This window comes from Amblyomma americanum, chromosome 2 (assembly GCF_052857255.1).
Source record: "Amblyomma americanum isolate KBUSLIRL-KWMA chromosome 2, ASM5285725v1, whole genome shotgun sequence".
NCBI classification, from domain to species: Eukaryota; Metazoa; Arthropoda; class Arachnida; order Ixodida; family Ixodidae; genus Amblyomma; species Amblyomma americanum.
In genome coordinates, this window is record NC_135498.1 from 81,697,291 (window position 1) to 81,717,834 (window position 20,544).

General features: G+C 46.1%; 1 protein-coding gene across 4 annotated transcripts in view; it reads left to right on the forward strand.

Annotated features, from left to right (window-relative positions):
• LOC144121526 (monocarboxylate transporter 5-like) overlaps window positions 1-20,544 on the forward strand; it is a 171,365-nt gene that overhangs the window by 134,704 nt on the left and 16,117 nt on the right. For 2 of the 4 annotated variants that reach the window (XM_077654775.1, XM_077654774.1), the window contains exons 2-4: window positions 11,721-11,949; window positions 15,147-15,290; window positions 17,136-18,152. In XM_077654775.1, coding sequence (XP_077510901.1) covers window positions 11,721-11,949; window positions 15,147-15,290; window positions 17,136-18,152 — 1,390 coding nt within the window. Of the gene's footprint in view, window positions 1-11,718; window positions 11,950-15,146; window positions 15,291-17,135; window positions 18,153-20,544 lie in introns of all 4 variants that reach the window. The other 2 variants (XM_077654777.1, XM_077654776.1) reach the window with 2 other exon arrangements.

Consider the following 20,544-nt stretch of genomic DNA (forward strand, 5'->3'; position numbering starts at 1 on the left):
CTAGCGAGAAGAGCAAGAAGTTTTGAGTAGTACTATTAGTACTTTTCCGCGCCACCTTCAGGCGCTTATTGGCGTGAGCCTCCGCGCTCTGTCGAAGGCGCACGTGCCGTGCGTCAGCTATCTGGCCTACGCCGAGAGAAGCTAGGCAATGAATGTGTCCTCGCGTTTGCAGCGGCCCAAGCGGCTGACAAAAGCGGTTTTGAGTCACCGAATGGAACAATTGCAGTGCCACCTTGGCAGCGCAGGTTCCCCATACGCAACACGGTAGTGTTCACTCATCTGTATTTGTTTAATCTCTCTTTTCACAGAGAAGATTCAACTGTTCGCAGTGCGCAAACAGTTCCGGGTTGGCAGAATGTGTACACGCGGCTGTGTAGTGCAGGCCTTCAGTATACAAAGAATGTGTTCTTGACACATGCCACGCAGCGCCGAGGTATGGCGGCAACATATGTAGGACCGCGAAGATAATGCGCTTCGTGCAGACTTTCCATCGGGTACAGACAGATGTCAAAACACCTGCTCTTCGGAGTATTGCGAGCAGGTGCCGAGAGCTCGCGCTATATTGCTTCCGCCATGCTAGCGCCAGGTCCACACACAACAGTCCGGCAAGCAATATGGCGACGCCCAGAGAGCGCTTGTTGGAAGGCTCTGTGGAGAGCCTGTGCATTCCCAGGCGGCGCTGCGATCGTTCTATTGCGTGCGCAGCCAGAAACCACAGTTGCCGACTACATGGGTCGCGACAGAAGCGATACTAAACTCATTGTGAAAGATGCATTCTTGTCTGACAGGGGCCGAAGCACAAAGCATCCGTACAGTCGGCAGCAAACAGAAACACGAGTAATATATTCTTTCAAAAGGAAATGAATAACACACTAGAACTCCAAGACATCCTAAATTTTAGCGCATTTTTAAATAAAAGAAAGGAAGCTGATGTACTTCACAAAGTTATTTATTTAAACAGCGAAGAAAACGCGTTTAACAAATTTCTTAAACCTGACAGTTCATCTAGGATTATTATTCAGTGACGTCAGTTGCTCAATCATTCAATGCAAGAACGCACTGCGCGTGTCTTGCGCCATCTCCAGTGCTCGTGTGCAGACGTGTGTGGCTTGAGCCCCACAGTCATCTTCGCTTCCTACCCGTTGCGTCATGGCGCCGGAAATAAACAAATAAAAAAGAACGAACACGTGGTGGCGATGGATGGTGTAGTGTTGAAAGAGTCGGTGACGCACCAGCGGCGCAGCTGCCTTCATGCGGTGTTCGCGGCGCCATGTACGGCGCAGCTGCAACGGGCTCGGCGTAGATTTTAGTTCTGTTTGTATTGGAGATATCTCATTAACATATTGTTTGGTTGGTTTATGGGGGTTTAACGTCCCAAAGCAACTGAGGCTATGAGAGACGCCGTAGTGAAGGGCTCTGGAAGTTTCAACTACCTGGGGTTCTTTAACGTTCACTGCCATCGCAGAGTACACGGGCTTCTAGAATTTCGCCTCCATCGAAATTGGACCTCCGCGGCCGTTACCGAACCCGTGTCTTTCGGTTCAGCAGCTGAGCCCCATATCCACTGAGCCACCGCGGCGACCTATTGTTTGTTTGTCTTTGTGCGCGACCCTAACTTAAGACATAATTACAAACTATTTGCTAGCCTGGGAAGCTATTTTTCTCTTGGCCGGCCTTTATACAGTTTACCCCAACAACAGTCACGGTTCTTCTTCTACCATTAAGATTCCAATTCTGAATAGTCTTCAGCGAGATTATAAACTGAAAGCGGCAGGCCAGAAGTGAACTGCTCAGAACGTTGACCACATTATCCTCATATGCGGTTAATTTCTGGATGTCCCCGTGCATATCATCCGACTAGCTGGAGCAACAGATTATTCAAGAGGTTTTCTGCTATGATCCTGGATTCGCGCGTATTTGTGATAGGCCGTTTTGAGAGCGGGAAGCGTTGACGAGGTGTGAGATATAGGGCGTTCTTTGTCGCTGCTTCTTGAAGGAAACGTTGGGCCAGAGGATTGCGTCGGTGGTGGCCAGTTGTCGAGGAAAAAAAAAACCGGCTCGAAAACCGTCCTTCTTTCCTTTAACTGACGCAATGAGTGACGGTGTCGGGAAGAGTGAAAAACCGGCTGTCATAATATGTGGCCCATAACCTGCTGCAAAGCAACGATGGTACGCTGGGCGTTGATCCTCTATACTGTGTGCCAGGTGCTTTGAACTTTGCAGGAGACGCGCGGGCAAGCAGGAAATGGTGTGCCACCACGAACACAACCCAGTGTGGTTTGTCATCGTTCGCCTCTCGCTTGGAGACAAGGCGACAACGTGCTACCTGGAAGGAAATATTTAGAGCGACTTCACATAATGCGACCGCAGCTACAGCGGCTGCGGTTAAAAACATCGTTTTATGCATATGCAAGGGGGCCAAGAATCAATTACGACTGCGGTAATAGAACCGTCGGCTGTGCAGCTGCCGTAATTTGGAACAACCTTCCAGTAGACTTAAAACAGGACACATTTCTATCGCCGAAGTTAAAAATTTCTAGCGATGTGACCAGCATGAGACGCCATTGCAAATAAATACTATTCTAAGTGCCTTTTAATATTTTTTATTGCACATGTCTCTACTTTATAATTTCTCTTGGAGAAAGTTTGTTCTAATATGACCTCATTTTAAATAAGGGCCATTCCGCGCCAAACGTCCCAGGCGTTGCGCTCGACCATTTTCAAATTGTTCCAAAAAATCCATGGAAACTTATCGTAATGCGCGCAATGAAAGCCTGAAATATTTTTGCCTAAAAATTTATTATTGAGGTGAGAGCAGTTTGAATATTTAGAAAAGTCGAGAAACCAGGCACTGCTCAATAATTAATAACAAGTTCAGATTTTGGAAAAACACTTCAAAAATTTTTTCATTCAATTTGCACAGATTCTGTCTTTCGATATAATTTGGAGCATGCAGCTTTACACGGCATAAATATTTAAAAAAGATCGAAGAAAATATATGAAAGTGTAACATTTTTGTTTTAAATATCAGCTTGCTCTCAGAAATTCGGAAATAGCCGTTTTATTACTCTAGATGTCTAGTACTTATAATAAATGTTACAGATGATGAAACTGCGTGCACAGAAGTAAAAAAATACTAAAGTTGCAAAAAGTGCGTTTTGAGCCAGAAACACTCGTTAATTTCACCCTGAGGCGGTCCAAGTAAAAATACAAACAATAACGGGTGACGTAGAACGATTTATTGCCTTTCATTTGTGAAATTTTTATCGACGTAATTTTTGTTTAAAGCGAGAAAATAATTTTTTTAAGTTGAGCTCTCGGGCCGCAAGTAGCGTCTCTTAACGCCTCTTCACCACAGAGCACGACACTGCCGACAGTGTAGCCACGAGGAATCTGTAGTTCTTGCTCTTAAGTGAGGTTTGCACTGCAGGCAATCGTGGGAACGTTGAGTAGTTGAACAGGTATTCGTGGGGAAAGATTTTCCCGACGTTGCTGGGGCGACACAAGTGAGCTAGTTGTTGGGCGGGGTTCTGTCGCAGTCAGTCGTTCTTGTCGGCGCCATGACAAACGCAATCACCAGCATAAGAGCTCGTGAGACGCCGATCTTGAAATGACCAGAAGGATCCGGTGTTGAAAGAATCCGCGACGCAGCCGCACCACGTGGTACCTGACCCTTGTGGCCGTCAGAGGCTCATGCCCGATTGTTTCCGGTGTGATGTGTTCGTTGTATTTGATTTAATCAGCGCAGTTTCTGCATTAATTCTCCAGCGACAACTGTAGACGAGCCACCATGCTGGCGAAGCACCTTCATGCGAGCGACGCACCTACGGGCGAGTGTGTCGCGTTCACCGCCAGAGCGTGTCGCGTTCACCGCCAGAGCGTGTCGCGTTCACCGCCAGAGCGTGTCGCGTTCACCGCCAGAGCGTGTCGCGTAACTCGCCGCAGCGGTGTGCACTTCGCACCTTCACGCGCATGCGCTCCGAGGCGTGCCCTCTCCGCGATCTTATTCAGGCATAAATAAAGCACGTGTGATGCGCCGGCCGTGCCGGCTGGTCATCCCTCCTCGTGGTCCATGCGAGACAGCGTGTTGAACACCCTTGTTTTTCTTCTCTAGGCCGCCCGGCACCAAAGCGGGTCGGTTCGAACTTCGAAAGCGAAAACGATCTCGTTTATTGCATGCCATCCGCCGAATGTCGCGAGATATCTTCTTTAGCTGTAGCTCTAAAAATGCACGACAGCGAACGACAGCAAATGAAGTTGTCTGGCCTTAAGTTTCGTGCCATGCCAGGTGCCGTGTTCTGCGGTGAAGAGGCGTTAAGAGACGACGCAACTTGGGGCCTAAGAGCTCAACTTCAAAAATTCTTTTCTCGTTTTAAACAAAAATTAACGAAGATAAAAAATTTCAGAAGTGAAAGGCAATGAACCGTTCTATGTAACCCGTTATTATTTGTATTTTTACTTGAACCACCTCAGGGTGAAATTAACGAGTGTTTTTGGCTCAAAACGCACTTTTTACAAATTTAGTATTTTTTTTTTACTTTGATGTACGCAGTTTCATCACCTGTGACATTTATTGTAGGTACTAGACATCTAGAGGAACAAAGAGGCTATTTCAGAATTTATGAGAGCGAGTTGATATTTAAAACAAAAAAACGACAAATATGGTTCATTTTCGTACTTTTTTCGATTTCTTAAAAAATATTTATGCCGTGTAAGGCTGCATGCTCTGAATTCTATCAAAAGACAGAGTCTGTGCAAATGTCAATTAACAAATTTTCGAAGTGTTTTCTAAAAATTTGAACTTGTTATTAATTATTGAGCAGTGCCTGGTTTCTCGCCTTTTTTTTAAATATTCAAACTGGCCTCACCTCACGAACAAATTTTTTTTCGGCAAAAGTATTTCGGGCTTTCATTATGCACATTACGATAATTTTCCATGAGTTTTTTTGAATAAATTGGAGATGATCGAGCGCACCGTCTGGGACGTTTGGCGTGGAATGACCGATCAATGTCAATCTATGTGCATTTCACTCACTTTATTTTTTTAAATTGTATATATGTAACTACTCTATAATTTCTGTTGGAAGAAATGTATTCTGAGTTTCTCTCGCTACTGTCTCCCTGTACCTAATTTCATAAGCCCAAATCTAGCCATGAAGGCTAATGGCCCGGATGATTCAGATGTATGTTTTTCTGACCTCATCCGGCGAGATAAAACTGAATCGAATAATTGATGTCCCTTGAGTAACGTGACCTATTACGTAACGGGACCGTTGTGTAACTCTTTTTTGCTGCGGCACTTATTCTGTTATTATTATTATTCTTACTATTTTTCTACGTCAAATACGTGATATGGTCATCACTTTATTTGGTCACGTGATACTGGCATCATTTGTTGCGGAACTGTGCGCGCTGTTTTCGGACGTTACGTATCGGGATTCTGCACTCCCCGATTATAACTCCAAATGTAGTTCTTTGTACAACGCTTGCTACACAAAACGCAGAAGCAAGCAAGCTGCTATTGACATCGCACTCACCGGCTATCGGCGTACGTACGTGTTACCTCAGCGGGACACGTATCGGCGCCGTTATCACAAAGAGAGATAAAAAAACGCTTGCTCGTGCAGGTACGTGATCGGAGAACCGAGCACGGACGCAATTCTCTTCAAGTAGTTTCCCGACAGTGCTTTCGGCGGGACCTGCGCGAGACTTGGGCGCATATTTGCGACGCGGGAGGACTGTGGCCAGTGTACTAGTTAGCGACGAGCCTGCGCTCGTTCCCTTCCCGTGACGTGTCGTTGATTGGTTGGACTGGATCAGCTCGTAAACGCGACAGGTTTACAGACGCGTGCAGCTGTTGTCCTGTCGCTGTCCCGTCCGAGAGTCATCTCGTAAGTTGACGAATGAATTGCTGAGGGGTATTTGCTTCTTCATTTAACTTGATCGGTTGAAAATGTACAAAAACAACAGAAAGAAGGTAAAAAAATATGGCAGCAGTGCGTATTCGACTTTGAAGAGTGTTTGGCGGTTCTCTGCGTAAAGTGTTAAAGAGGAAACTTCGCACTTTATAGCTGTATAGCTGAGCTCTTTCCATACTTTCCCACACGCAGTGCAGTAGCAACCTGGAAAAATAAATAGTGCTAATTTGATCGCAATTTACTCATTGTTTGTTCCTAGACACGCTGTTACAACGCCTGCAAATGACTGATCGGTTTATCACTGATAACAGGAGTATTATAGTATAGCACTCAGGACCTCACTCTCGGTTTCGTCGGGGAAAGGGAGCTGTATATTTTTGACTGAAATGTGTTTAAAAAAAATAAAATTCTACACTCAGCCTGTGTTCAACTTCTTACTTGCTTCCTTGCGTTCGCTTTTAGCTGCTGATCGGACCGTATAACTGGCCGTTTTATGTTGTTACCCTCTACCCTTTTACTTCCCGCACGCTTCCTTGTCTTTTTGTTTGCGCTCCTCCTCGTGTCCGCGATCCTGTGTAATTACGTTCTTGTTGTATCCAGCCTCCATATTTTCTTTGTTTTAGCTTCTTATATGTTTCCGGTTTTGTATAATTATCCATCCTATTTTATTGTTATTAACGGCGCATCTCCGATTGTTTTCTGTTTTTAATTCGATCTCGTCGTTTATGGAGAAGACGACTTCGTCAGTCGCGATTATTCACCCCAACGTACTGCGGTAACATCTATGCATCTAATGACTAATCGGTACAGCGCCCAGAGAGCGCTTCAGTTGCAGCCACTGGGTCATTCTCTGTCCTTCTTACGTCACGGATGATGTCGTCGCGGTATTTTTGATGGATGAATGGATGGATGGATGGGTGGATGGGTGGATGAATACGGCTGAACTCTTTAAATCGGGCGGTGCCTCAAGCCTCCTAACCATGGCTTATGAAATTTTACTCTTGTCTTGGTTTTAGCCACCGATCAGATCACCTTCGCTTGGTTACTTCTACCCGCTTAAAATCTACTTTCCCTTCACTGTCCTTAAACCCCAATGCCTTGGGTAAATCAGCCCCGCTGCTTTCCACTGTAGGGTGAAGCACTTTACAGAAAAGTGCCAAGTGTTCAGCCGTTTCCTCCACCTCTCCGCACGAAACGCACAACGTGTCTATCTCGTGTTACCTGACTCTATATGTCAGCAAAACTCCCGTCCTGGCCTTAAAGAACAATGGACTTCCCCTACAATTATCACACATATTTTCTTTGGAATGCTCAAAATTGTGCGCCGTATGGTGGCAGCCAAGGGAACTAGAAGCGCTTGTCCCAATTCCTGGTAATGACGACCCCGCGGCTCCAAATAGTTGCATCTATACTTTACGCTGGGTAATTTTATTATACTGTAATAGTTAGCGAAGCGGGAAACAGTTGATTTTAGAATCAAAACAGTTTTGAAACTAAGCAGACGAAAACATGCAGCCCGCTTCCTGTTTCCAGCGAGCCCGGGACCTCGACATGCCGCATGCGAGGCCCCGCACTACTTGAGCTATACCGTACTACTTCCCTGCACTAACATTGTTCGTTTGTGAGTTTCACAACGGCAGCTGTGTAGAACGAATGTTTTTTCCACAGCTTGCGGCGCTGTTTTCACCTGCTGTCAGCGCTATATGCATATAGCTCTGACAACCGAGTTTTCGGTAACGGAAAACTGAGGAGCGTCGACCTTGGCAGATGAATGTTACCTAAGCGGCAGTGATTCGGTCATGGGACCTTTGGGGCATAGATAGCGCAGAGCTTGGAAAAAGCTGCTAGATAGTCTTTAGACAGTTTGCATATAGTTTATAGACTGCCTATTGCTTTTTTTTTGTTTTGCAGTGGTGGGCACTTTCAGTATCCGGAAGGGCACGGTGTAAGAGATATATTCTTACATTATGAATAAGGGTGAGTTAAAGCTATTGTCACTGTTACGCCCTGAGAGAAGATAGCACGGGTGGCTCGTGACTGGGCCGTATCGACTGTGGAAAGTACGTGGTGAAGGTCTTGTCTGTTCCTCGCTCATGTGCGACATTTGCTTTCTTTAATATGTGATTTTGATAGGAGAACGGTATGAGTCCCAGAGGCCGTATAGTTAGGCACTAAAAAAGTACGCTTTCGGCGCCAAAAATAGGTGGTTAAAAATGTGCTGGGAGCCTCTTCATACGCGCTGCGTGCCTCAGTACGCAGAAGCCGATCGGCGGTCGCACGTGTCACGTGTTTGTGTATTGTTTGAGTATCATGTATTCATCGCGGACCCAAACAAGGGTAAGTCTTCTTCTCACGCTTGCCCAGCACGGGAGTTACGGTGTCGCATGGCATCTTGGGAACGGCACCTAAGCGGCGCCGAGACTACGACAAAGAGTAGATTTTAGGCACCCAAGGGGAAAAAGATAGGCATTATAAATTTTAGCAGAAGTTCAAATGATGTCACATCTAAACATCTGCGCACGACGTTTGCCTCAAAAAAAGAATTGAATGCAGGGTTGATTTCGGAACATGAAAAAAGGCGCAGACCTGAGGGGGCAGCTTTTTTTAAGGCTATGTCGCAACATATATTGTGCCCTCAGGGCTTACAAAAGCATTGAAGAGGGGAGGGGCATAAATACAAATGGCAACCTGCAATTTCATTGAATGAGAAAAAAAAATAAAGGCAAGAGAACAAAGGAGAGAATAAGGCAACAATAACAAAAAACAAACAAAAACGGTTCTTATCAAAAACGCACGTGCAGGTTGCGAATACGCAGTAGATTGGTTTGAACAGATCACGGCATATAAAGTCAGATGCTTTCTTACCAACCTCTCGAAGGATTTAGGAGCAGTCATACAGAACAGGATAAACACCAAGTGCGAGTAAAAAAGAAAGACTTCAAAATATGTTAGTAAGTGAAATACGAAAGCGATGGTTGTCGGCAAAAGCGGCCAGGGCAGCAGGTAGGTGGTTCCAGTCACGGGATGTTCTCGGTAGGAATGAATGTCGCGGTGTTCTGGCGAGGTATGGCAGCCTTGTAGCGATGGTCGACACGTGCAGAAACATGAGTGGCATGTGTGATATATGACGAATGATTCACATACTTCAGTAGGGTAGAAAGAGCGGTCACTTTCTGGGGCCGGAAATCTTGAGGAAACTCTGTTACCCGCTCTTTAAAACACTTTTTAACCACTCGGCAACAAGCAATAAAATGGAAATACAACTGTGAAGACTTTCGAGGTATACTTATTGAAACACGAGCTGTTTGTTCTATGCTGAACACCAGAGGACAGGCCTGCCGTGCTACAAAACTTCACGTGAACAATAAACGCACTGACAGGCGGCCATATATTAATAATTACTGCAATTATCGCGAAATGCCGAGCTGATATCCTACCTTTTCAAGGGTTTTTTTCATACAGAGACCAGAATGGTTATTTCGCAGTGTAGATGCAAATGTTCTTATTCGCATACTTCTGTAGAAACTGTTTGAATATCGGATTTAGGATCTTTGCCCATGGAATGTTCGCAGCCACTATGGCATCGCACAAATCAGCGAAGGAAGCATTCTTCCTATCGTCTCTAAAGGCTTCTCCCAAGAACGTTTCCCGGGAGGTTGAGGGCTTCCGGCGTTAGATGCTCCTTTTCGCGAGGAATATAGAAAAAAACAAACACGGATACCTCTTGCATAAGATATATAAAAAAAAAGAGAATACGTTACCTACCGTAAACAGGCCAAGATTGTCAGAGACTGAACAGATAAGCGTTTGTGGAACATCATACAAAGGCACTACGATATTTCTCACAAACACACGAACCGCCTCAGGCTGATATTGGGACGCGGTGAAATAATCCGAAGCGACCAAATAAGGGTCGCGTGGAGGTGACTTTGCTAAAGGGACACGGATAAACGATATTTAGTTTGCAGGTAACTTCCACGATTCCAAAAAAAAACACCCCGAAATTTACGCCTGTTACGACTGACAGCTTCCCAATGTGGCGTGCTCCTACCAGAGTCTAGCCCTTTGTCATTTCATGCGGCTGGGGCACAAGGAAGAGAAAACATGGGGGAGAAGCGCCGTCTAACAAAGTATGGACAAACTTGCGACCGATTTCATACACTGTCCGAAACGCGGCACCCTCCGGCAGTTTACTATATTTAACAGCCAACTGCTGCAGCAAGCTTCCGCCTTGGTGCAATGTCGGGGAAGACAGCGGCAGGAAAATGGTTGGTTCGCGATTTTCGGCTGACATGGATGGCATTGTTTACACAGCGGGCGTTGATACAGTGTTCACCATTGACTAGGTCGTCAATGTTGCCACATGTCTTTACTCAAAATTGAAATGCGCCTTAACGTAAAAAGGCACTGTATTTTCGCGGCTATTCTAGGTACGATCGCGCATTTTAGGCACCAGCGTCAGAAATAGGCATATGTATAAGCACTAGCACCAGAAATAGGCATTTATAGACATTATAAAAAACAGTACTAAACGTGTTCTGAACACTTAATTCGAGCTCATATGTGGAACTGGTGTGGCTATACGGTACATACAAAAAACAGACATTTGCCTAAAATCCTGTCTCTGGTTAAGACGTTAACTGTCAGTGTTAGAAAAATAGAGTATCATGACGGGTCGCTCATGCCGCAGCCCGAGGCGCACCGCAGATCCGATCAAATTTTATCACATTTTATTTCTCTTCAAAATCAAATCAAACCAAATCAAATTTTATTCTCCTTCAGAATCAAATCAAAACAAATCAAATTTTATTTATCTTCAAAATGAAGAGGAGGGCGACGGAAAAAAGCTGCACCTGAGCAGCCTGACGAAGCCCGGCCCCCATGCATACAGTTCAGCAGCATTAATAAATATATTCCAAAAAGAACACTCAGTGAGGCGTCAATTTTTGCACAGAAATGATACATAAATGATAATGCCAGGGTGTCATACATGGGATGAAAAAAAAGTACGCGGATAACAAAACACAGTGTACATAAAAAATGACATAATGAGTACAAAGTATCTAAGAAGCGAAGTTACCTCAACAATGTAAAGAAACGGAAAGGGGTATGAATCGGACATGCGGGTTTAGCGTAGCAAGAGATAATGAATGGAAATAGAAACATTGGTTCGGAATCTGCCAGAAAGCGGATGCACTGGGATGAAATTTTGTGAAAAGTGAGCGCGCAGATTCTGTGTTGGCATCCACACCAACGCGAACAAGAGCCTTCAGGAGGGCGGCGGTGCAGTACGATAACGATTGCTTCACATATGTAGTGCGGCGAAAACGTTCAATCCACGAATTCTTTTGTCCGGTGTCATGGATGTGATTGCGAGTGGCAAAGTTGAATAGTTAAAGAAAATAGTGATTCTGCATGCGAACAGCAGCCTTATATTGGCAAATAAGGCGGAATGATTACATGGATTGAACAGGAAGTATGCCATAGGATGCGAAGTGATCGGACGTATGATCGCGGTATGAGATATTTGCAATGGCTCGCATTGCGCATTTCTGACATGTTGTTAATGTATGAATGCTTTCTTTTAATGTGGTGACCCATACAAGGTGACGGTAATTGAGTGTGGATAAAAATAAGGCGTTAATACCATTCTTTTCACGTTTTTTTGGTGGTGCATCTCGTTTCCTGTTTAATATTCCCATAATTCTGTTTAGTTTGCAACAAACGTGTTCAACGTGCTTGTCCCAAGTTAGGCGCTCATCCCCTGTCGTCGTTAACCCTAGTTCACCGTTTTCTCCGCAGATGGCGTCTTCAGGCGCGGCGGTCTCCGCAGCCGCTGCCGCGTCGGCCGGCATGGACTCGCGCCGCAGCTGGGTGGTGCTGGTCTTCCTCAGCTGGTGCATGATGATGACCACTGTGAGTGTGCGGGCCGCGGGCGTCATCTACGTGGGACTGGTCGAGCACTTCCACACCAGCCGCGAGGAGGCGTCTCTGCCGCTCACCATCCACATGACCGTCCTCTGCTCTGCCTGTAAGAAATGGGAATCGCCCCAGCTGTGCAATTCGCAGGAGGGAAAGGGGGGGGGGGGGGGGAGTGCAAAGCGTGGAGACAAGAGGTCCGTTCGATTCGCCTGCATTACGTGAACTGGTTCTCCCGGTGCTGCACTTCGCCATTCGTTTCAGCGGTGCAAGATGGTGCCGTCTGCATGATGCCCTTCGTGTAAAAAAAAAGTGCAGACGTTATGCAGGTCTAGTTCAGGAAAGTTCAGGAAAACTGTGCACTTCCTCAGTGGTCGGTGCCGAAATGGTGCAGCTGCAGCCGCCATGGAAGCAGACGACGGCTTGCGCGGTGATGGCTTGCGCTTTGCGATAAACGGCGGCGATATTCAAATTATTCCACTCGTCGATGAGAACGCCGACTCTTATGGAACGTGACTAGCCAGCCGAGAAGGCGGCGACGGAGGTGGACACGGCGGCCCTCGCCGGCACCTTGCATCTCTCGACCATCGTGCTCTCGACGGACCCGTCACCGGCGTCTTTCCTTTGTACTAAAGAAGTTATATTATTACTCGAAACCGGTTATGTGAACTAAAAAGTAAACATGTGCATTCAGCGCATGATGCACGTTGTTGCAACAACCGCTTAGCATGCAAGTCGGCGCGCGCACACCTCAATCGTGTTCAGTAAATGAACACACGTGCGTTTCGCTTAGCTGCCGTGAGGTTGCATCGAGGCTGAGCCATGGCAACACTTCGCTGCGATGGGCTGTTTAAAAATTCTTCACGCGGTTCGGGATGTTGGCGGCCGTTGATTTGGGCGCCACGTTACTGGCTGCAATTTGGTGGCGATGCCAAGGCTAGCATATATATATAATATGGTGGAGCTGCCATAAAAAGAATGTAAACCAATAAGCTCCTGCCTGCACCACTGACGTATAACAGGCTTAACCCAATCGTAAAATAAATGAAAAGGCCCGAAAGCAATCCATCGTTTTGCCACCCGTAGGTGGAAAAATAAAAGAAAGGGGGGGGGGGGGGAATGCTACAAGCGACCCATCGCCGGGGGAACGGGCCCGGGGAGACTCCCCTGATCTCCCCTAGGACGTAGCGGAGGGGGTGGGATATAGGGTATGGGAAATTGGAGTTGGGAAAGGGTTATGGGAAATGGGGTGGGAATGGGGACAGCGAGATTTTGCTCTGATCCTTCGTTTGACATCGACTCCATTTCTGGCCCGCCTGGCCAGGACAGGTAGGGCATCGAGCTTTTCCAATGGTGCGGCTCCCCCACTGGCAGACGAACAGGCCTGCACTCGACCATTCGTTTTGGAAGTAGGCAGCACTTGAACTGCTGGAACTGGCGCTGCACGCTCGCGTCACCGCCACGTCACCGCCGCGGAACATTACAGAACTGGTGCAGGGAGTGCAGGTGAATCGAACGGATCTATGGTTGTTCTAAACTTCAACACCAGTTGAGTTTTGTTTAAAGCAAATATTTTCGTACATCTGGGAACACTCGGAGAAAGGCATTGTATAAATTCTTTTGGTACACTATAAACACGAAAATGCCTATATGGGAGTAAAAACGGAGTAAGATTTTCTCTAGCGTACTCCACAGAGAACAACTTACTCCATTGTTGCTCCTTTCTGTTTAGAATGTAGGGGCTATCATGATGCGCCTTCAACATTCAGTGGCGAATGGGAGGTTTCCAGAAAACAATTTCGAGTCTTGCCGCTAATCTGTGTGTCTATTTTTATCGATTTCGGTTTTTCAGTCTTCATTTCCTGCTGGCATTTTGTTGTTTCAAACCGAGGAGCTTTATTTTAGACGCGACCGTTTTCCTCTTTTCGCAACATTTATGTTTCGACATTGCACCATGTTTGTTTTCAGGAGCTGGCAATAGGTGACATAAAGTCGCGTCATAGGAAAGGAAATCATGAAATATGTGTGCCGCGCATGCTTCTGTTATGTCCAACAAAAATTAATAATGAAGGAAATATAAAACTAGAGCGGAATGTGTTTTATATTGGTCTGAGCAGAGCGGGTTTTTGTTTTATTACTCTTTCAGAGACGACACCAATACGCGTCATAGAGAAATGTTTATAAATCTCCATTGTGTGTTGTGTCTTTCTTTTTCCAATCGACGCGCTTTCTATGACGTCAGTGCCCGAGCTTAAACGTGCACTGAAGAGGAATCTGAAATCGTATTTTTACCGCGGGAACTCGTTCTACAGGTTCCGTGCATTCCTAGAAACTTCAAATTATTGTCCTGTGCGGCTGATTTTCCTAATGTAAGTCGGATTAAACGTCCCGGCTCCCGCCTTTTTTTTTTTTTAACTCAACGCTGAAGGTAAGAGTGGTCAACCAACGCAGGGAGAGCCTTTCAGCCAGTCCCGTGGCGGCCTCGATTTTGTTTTTATTGTTTTTTTAGGTTTCGGTGAATGAATAGTTTCAGTCGCAGACAACACAGCCGCAAATTAAGCCCACGGAAATAAAAATACGCGTGGACTCTTTGATTTAAGTATCACTCCGCCGATGGCAGAGCAGCAAGCCGCCGCGCGACTGGCTGAAAGGCACTTCGCGCGTTGGTTGGCTCCTCCTTCCTTCAGCGTTGAATTCAAAAGAAAGGCGGGAGCCGGGATGTTTTTTCCGATTTAAATTAAGGAGATAGGCGTCACAGGACAATAATCCAAAGTTTCTAAGAATGCTCGGAATAATAATAATAATAATAATAATAATAATAATAATAATAATAATAATAATAATAATAATAATAATAATAATAATTGGTTTCTAGGGGGAAGGAAATGGCGCAGTATCTGCCTCATATATCTTTGGACACCTGAACCACGCCGTAAGGGAAGGGATAAAGGAGGGAGTGAAAGAAAGGAAGAATAGGTGCCGTAGTGGAGGGCTCCGGAATAATTTCGACCACCTGGGGATCTTTAACGTGCACTGACATCGCACAGGACACGGGCGCCTTAGCGTTTTTCCTCCATTGAAATGCAGCCGCCGCGGTCGGGTTCGAACCCGGGTACTCCGGAACTGTAGCCGAGCGCCCCAACCACTGAGCCACCGCAGCGGGTGCTCGGAACGGGCACATCGTGTTCTCGCGGTTAAAAAGACGAGTTCAGATTCCTCCTTAGTGCACCTTTAATCGAAACGCATCTGAAACTTCCTCGTTTGCCGAACCGAGTGCTTGTTTCATTAACGCTGCATTTCCACCTGCAGCGCTTGTCGGAGGCTACCTGTGCGAGCTCTGCTCTTTCGAGGCAGTGGCTCTGGGCAGCGTGCTGCTCACGTCGACATCCATGATGATATGCTACTTCGCCCCGAACATTGACTTCATCAATTTCTTCTTCGGCGTCATCCACGGTATGTTCGCACCTGTGTTGCATACGTTTGCAATTTTTTTTGTTACCTGCACACGCCTTTTTTTTCCCGCTAAAGTCCTGTATTCTTGGACATAAGTTTTGAATGTGAAACAGCTGCGGAATTTTGTAATGTACTGTTATTGAAATATTGAAAGGGATTGTCCATTCTTCCTACGCGTGGAAAAATGTTTCCTTAAAGTTTGTCTGTCCATCGCTCTCACCGAGTAGCCATAGAAAACCAATAGGGAACGTTTTTTGACGATAGCAAAAGCGTCAACAGCAAAACAGAACAAATACAAACTTGCCGGAGGAAATTGCTGATACATTGCCTATTATAGTGGAACCTTAGGAGATATGAAAAAAATTGAGTTCATAGAGAACTTCCCGTTCAAAAATGAACTTTTCCAGAATTTTTCGTTATAAAAGAAAATCAAAACGAACATGGGAAGCTGCACTACGCGAATATGGTAATACGGTCGTCTTTTATTGTTAAACAGAAAATTTTAAACTCATGTTTCTTCTTTTACATCGTGATGATTCCCCCCCCCCCCCTCTTCTCTCTCCTACTTTTATTATTCCTTTCTGGTTATGCTCGACCGCGCGCATCTTCCTTTTCCCGTTCTTGTCTCCTGTTTTCCATTCTTATCTAAACAGCATATTGAGTGATTGTTGTGTTTGCGTTCTCGTGCAAGGCACATTTATGACGTACCACGTGGTTGTTCAGCCGCGGTCGTTGGGTCCTTTCCTTTGACTGTTATTTTTCTTATCTCCTAGCTAACCGTAGAGTACCCCACACCCTGTAAACACAAGCTGCGTGCAGGTCGCGGCCTTCGACTAAGGCGGGTCATCGTACTTCTCAGTATACAGTCGAGTCAGGATGTATCGATCCTGTATATTTCGAATTACTGGCTATATTGAATACACAAATTATTCCCTAGAAAATTCTGTGTAAAAGCATAGGTAAGTGGCGCAGTGTAGCGCCACTCCCTGTAAACACGAGCTACGTGCATGCCGCTTCCTTCTTCTAAGGCGGGTCATCGTACTTCTCAGTATATAGTCGAGACTGAATATATCGAACCTGGATATTTCGAATTACTGGCTATATTGAACACACAGATCATCCCCTTGAAAATCAGGTCTAAAAGCATTGGAAAGTCGTGCAGCATATCGAACACCAATTTTGCTGGAAAATCGATATATGGAACTGCGCGCCACTCCTCTGCAAGTTGCGCTTCTCCTATCGGCGCTTTTCGAACACTTTCGAGCGCAGAGGCGGGTCGGCTGCGCTGCCCTCGTTACCTGCTGGCAGCGGTAGCGTAGTAAAACCACGTGACGTGTTGAATGTCGGGAGTGATTGAGGGCGGCCTTCGGTCTCTTGTATACTCACCAGGGAGTCCAACCTAACAAACTAAAGCCTAGAGCCGGCTTTCGCCTGGTACGCATCGCTGCCGAAAGCGTCGCCAAAACTAGTTGTATGCCTTCATTTTTATGCGAGATTATTCTATTTATTGACTATACTTGTAAGAGTATTAGACATCATATGATAGGCAGTGGCTAGTTCCAAAGAACCGTCAGCTGCGGCGACGACGCAAAGCGGGTTAGGCATAGCCGCGCCTAGCGTGTTGTGCACTGTCAGCACGCCGACAGGTGGCGCATCGCTGCAAGAAGCGCGTCAGGACCTACTGATAAGCTTATATATCGCCATTTTTTATATATCGAATTATGGATTTATCGAAATATTTCGCGATCCCCTTTGAATTCGGTATATCTGGGTTCGACTGTACAACCAGAACGCTTTCTTTTCCAGGCTGTACCATGCTGCAATATTGCTTTCTCTTTTCTCCAGGCGGCGCAACGTCTGGCATCTTCGTCGTCGCGAACGTGCTGCCATCTCTGTACTTCAAGAAATGGCGCGCCACGGCCACCAGCATCGTGTGGTCCTCGCAGTGCTACAACGTCTACTTCATTCCGCAGCTGGCGAACTACTTCCGCGTGACGTACGGCACACCGGACCTCTTCCTCCTCATCGGCGCGCTTTGTCTCAACGCCCTGCCAGCCTGCATCGTCATCAAGACACCGCATTGGGCCCTGAAGGCCAAAGAACCTCCAGCTCTTTGCAGAAACTCTGCTTCTGCCGACAATAACAGCAGTGGTGTCAAGAAGGCGGAGGTCTACGGGGATGGCGTGGCTAAGCGCCAGATTCAAGAAGCCTCGGAGGTGCCCGAAACAGCGAAGATGCTGGAGAACAAGTCGCCAGACGCTTCCTCACCTGTGGCTATTCACAGGGACTCCAGGGTCGATGACAAGGCCATCGCATCGAGCTGCGATGGCTTCGCCATCCGAGACATGCCTCGGGGGCTTAAGGGCATTCGGGACAAGTCCAGGTTGCTCTGGAAGGACACTGCCAGGGCTCTCCTCAGCTGGCGGTTCTACGTGGACAGCTTATCGTACGCGTTCGAAGTGTACACGATGTCGACGTACTTCATGGTCTACGCCGACATGGCCGTCGACAAGGGACTTAGCGTCGAGAGGGCCGTCTACCTCTTGCACGCGTACTCCACGTCCGACCTGGCCTTCCGCGTGCTGAGCGGCTGGGTGGTGGACCGCAAGTACTTGCCCATCGAGTGTTCCAAGTTCCTGGGATTTGTGATCAGTGTGGTGGGCGCTCAGGCGATAATTCAGTCTACGTCGCTCCTGTCACTCGTTTTCTCATCGCTGCTCTTCGGCTGCGGCACGGGCATCAACATAGGCATCATCTCACCCTTGCTTCAACATGACTTCAAGAAAGAGTCGCTCGCCATCATGTTCGGAGGAGCCATGTTCATCACTGGTCTTGTCATCCTCACAAGGCCCCCCGTCGTAGGTAAGAAAACATGCGCCTGACGCCTAATGTTGTGCTGAGGTTTGGTAGAAACAGCCCAGAAACAGTGAAGTGGATGCCAGGAAACGTATTGCCGGTTCCAGATTGCATTCTTTTCGCTTTGTTAGCATCACCGAGTGGTGGTTACCTTGTATTCCTGTATATATATATATATATATATATATATATATATATATATATATGATCCTCAATTCACTGACGCCCTCATGTAAGCAGAAAAAAAAAACGGAGGTCGAGAAAGTAAGGAGGTGCGGAAAGTACAGACAGGAGTTGGTTTTCGAGACCGCAATGATCGACGCTATCTTGTTCGTATAGTAAATGAAGGATCGCTCGTGGGTGTGTGCCATGGAGACGAAAAGACGTCACATTTGCGTGTCTTCACGCCACCATGAACGCCTGGGGCGATTAGTTTGTCTATAGTAGCTTATTTCCATCAGAATACGCCATCAGAATACTAAGTATATGGCTGTCCTTTTTTTTTTTCCGCTGTACGCTGTACCTAGGTATCGTGCTGCAAGCGCTTCCGCGTAGAGTGTGCTGATCGTCTGTTCTTCATTTCTCTTCCAACCTGTTCGCTTCCATCCTTCAACTGTTGTATAAAATTTTGTCCATCGTTCTCCCATCTGAAGGAGACTGGCGTCGGTCCTCTGTTGGAAGGATTTCCCGAGATGTTTCGTTTTTCTTTTTAGCCTACTTATCTCTGTCTTAATTACGATTCCAAAATAATGATTATAACAGCAATAATAATGTGTAAAATGTATGTATACACCGGCAAGAGAGAGAGAGAAGTAACATTTTTCGGACATCTCCTGCGCACATAGCGAAAAGTTAGAGTTGTTTAAGTAAAAGTACGTGCATTGTTGGCAGTTTAGGCCTAGTTGAGAAAGGGCAAACATGGCGAGGAGGTTAAGGTAAAATTTGGCATTTCTATGGTATACAATTGCGTAAGCAACTCGAATAAGGAAATGCTCGCTATTTTCACGTCATTCACAATCTCTGAAAACCAGATAGTTCTTCAGAGCTGAGCTCCTCCAGGTGCGAGCTGTGAAACCGCCGAGTAACTTCGCTGGTATAGACGCGCATTCGGTATTCATCTCGCGCTTTTGCTTGGGACGCGTTTTGCATTGTTTGCATTTTCCTTAAAGCTGACGTCGTTCGTTCGTTCGTTCGTTCGTTATTTTGATTATTGGGGTTAGTGTTACTTCAAAGCGCGCTACTGCAGTCCGCACACTCGTTTCTACTGCCTTTTGTTTCGTTCCTTTTGTTCTTTAAATTTTGGCAAAGAAATTGTATTTCACCTGTCCGTCGACCGGCATCTCGGCAAGCGCGTGCAACTGCCGCAATGCATAACAGAAGCACAGGTCGTGCTGGTTTCCATTCCTGCGGCATATTGGTTTTCACTCGCTGCGGTGGCTCAGTGGTTAGGGCGCTCGTCTACTGATCCGGAGTTCCCGGGTTCGAACCCGACCGCGGTGGCTGCGTTTTTATGGAGGGAAAACGCAAAGGCGCCCGTGTGCTGTGCGATGTCAGTGCACGTTAAAGATTTCCAGGTGGTCGAAATTATTCCGGAGCCCTCCTCCACGACACCTCTTTTTTTCCTTTCTTCTTTCACTCCCTCCTTTATCCCTTCCCTTACGGCGCGGTTCAGGTGTCCAAAGATATATGAGACAGATACTGCGCCATTTCCTTCCCCCAAGAAAAAAACTATTATTATTATTATTATTATTATTATTATTATTATTATTATTATTATTATTATTATTAATAATAATATTATTATTATTATTATTATTATTATTATTATTATTATTATTATTATTATTATTATTATTATTATTATTATTATTATATTGGTTTTCGAATTCTCCGGTGTCAGTGGCTCGCACTCATAGTCGTCTTATCTTATATTCTACTGTCGTCGTCATCAGCGCTTACTTCTTATGCCACGTGTATCACGTACAACGTAGCAACGAATACTCTTTGAGGTGTGGCGTAGCCAGAAATTTTGTTCGGAAGGGGGGGGGGGGGTCATGTTGCAGCGCGGCCTCCTCATAGAATCTGTGGAAGGATCAAAGGCAACAATAATAACTGCATTGCCAGTGCCATTTACAATGCCATTGTGTGTTAGATAACGCTTCGCACGGTCTAGACAAGTGAAATATGTATCTTTTAAAATAAAATAATGTATTGGCATGTCTTAAATATCGTGGCCGACATGATTACAAAACATAAAACTGAGCAGGGGGCATGACACAGGAGAGAAGGAAACAGGGCGAGCTCGTCCTGTTTGCTTCTGTTCTGTGTCTTGTCCCCTGCTCAGTTTTATGTCTTGTAATCATGTCATGCCAACTATCCCCTTATCGTTCACTCGTGG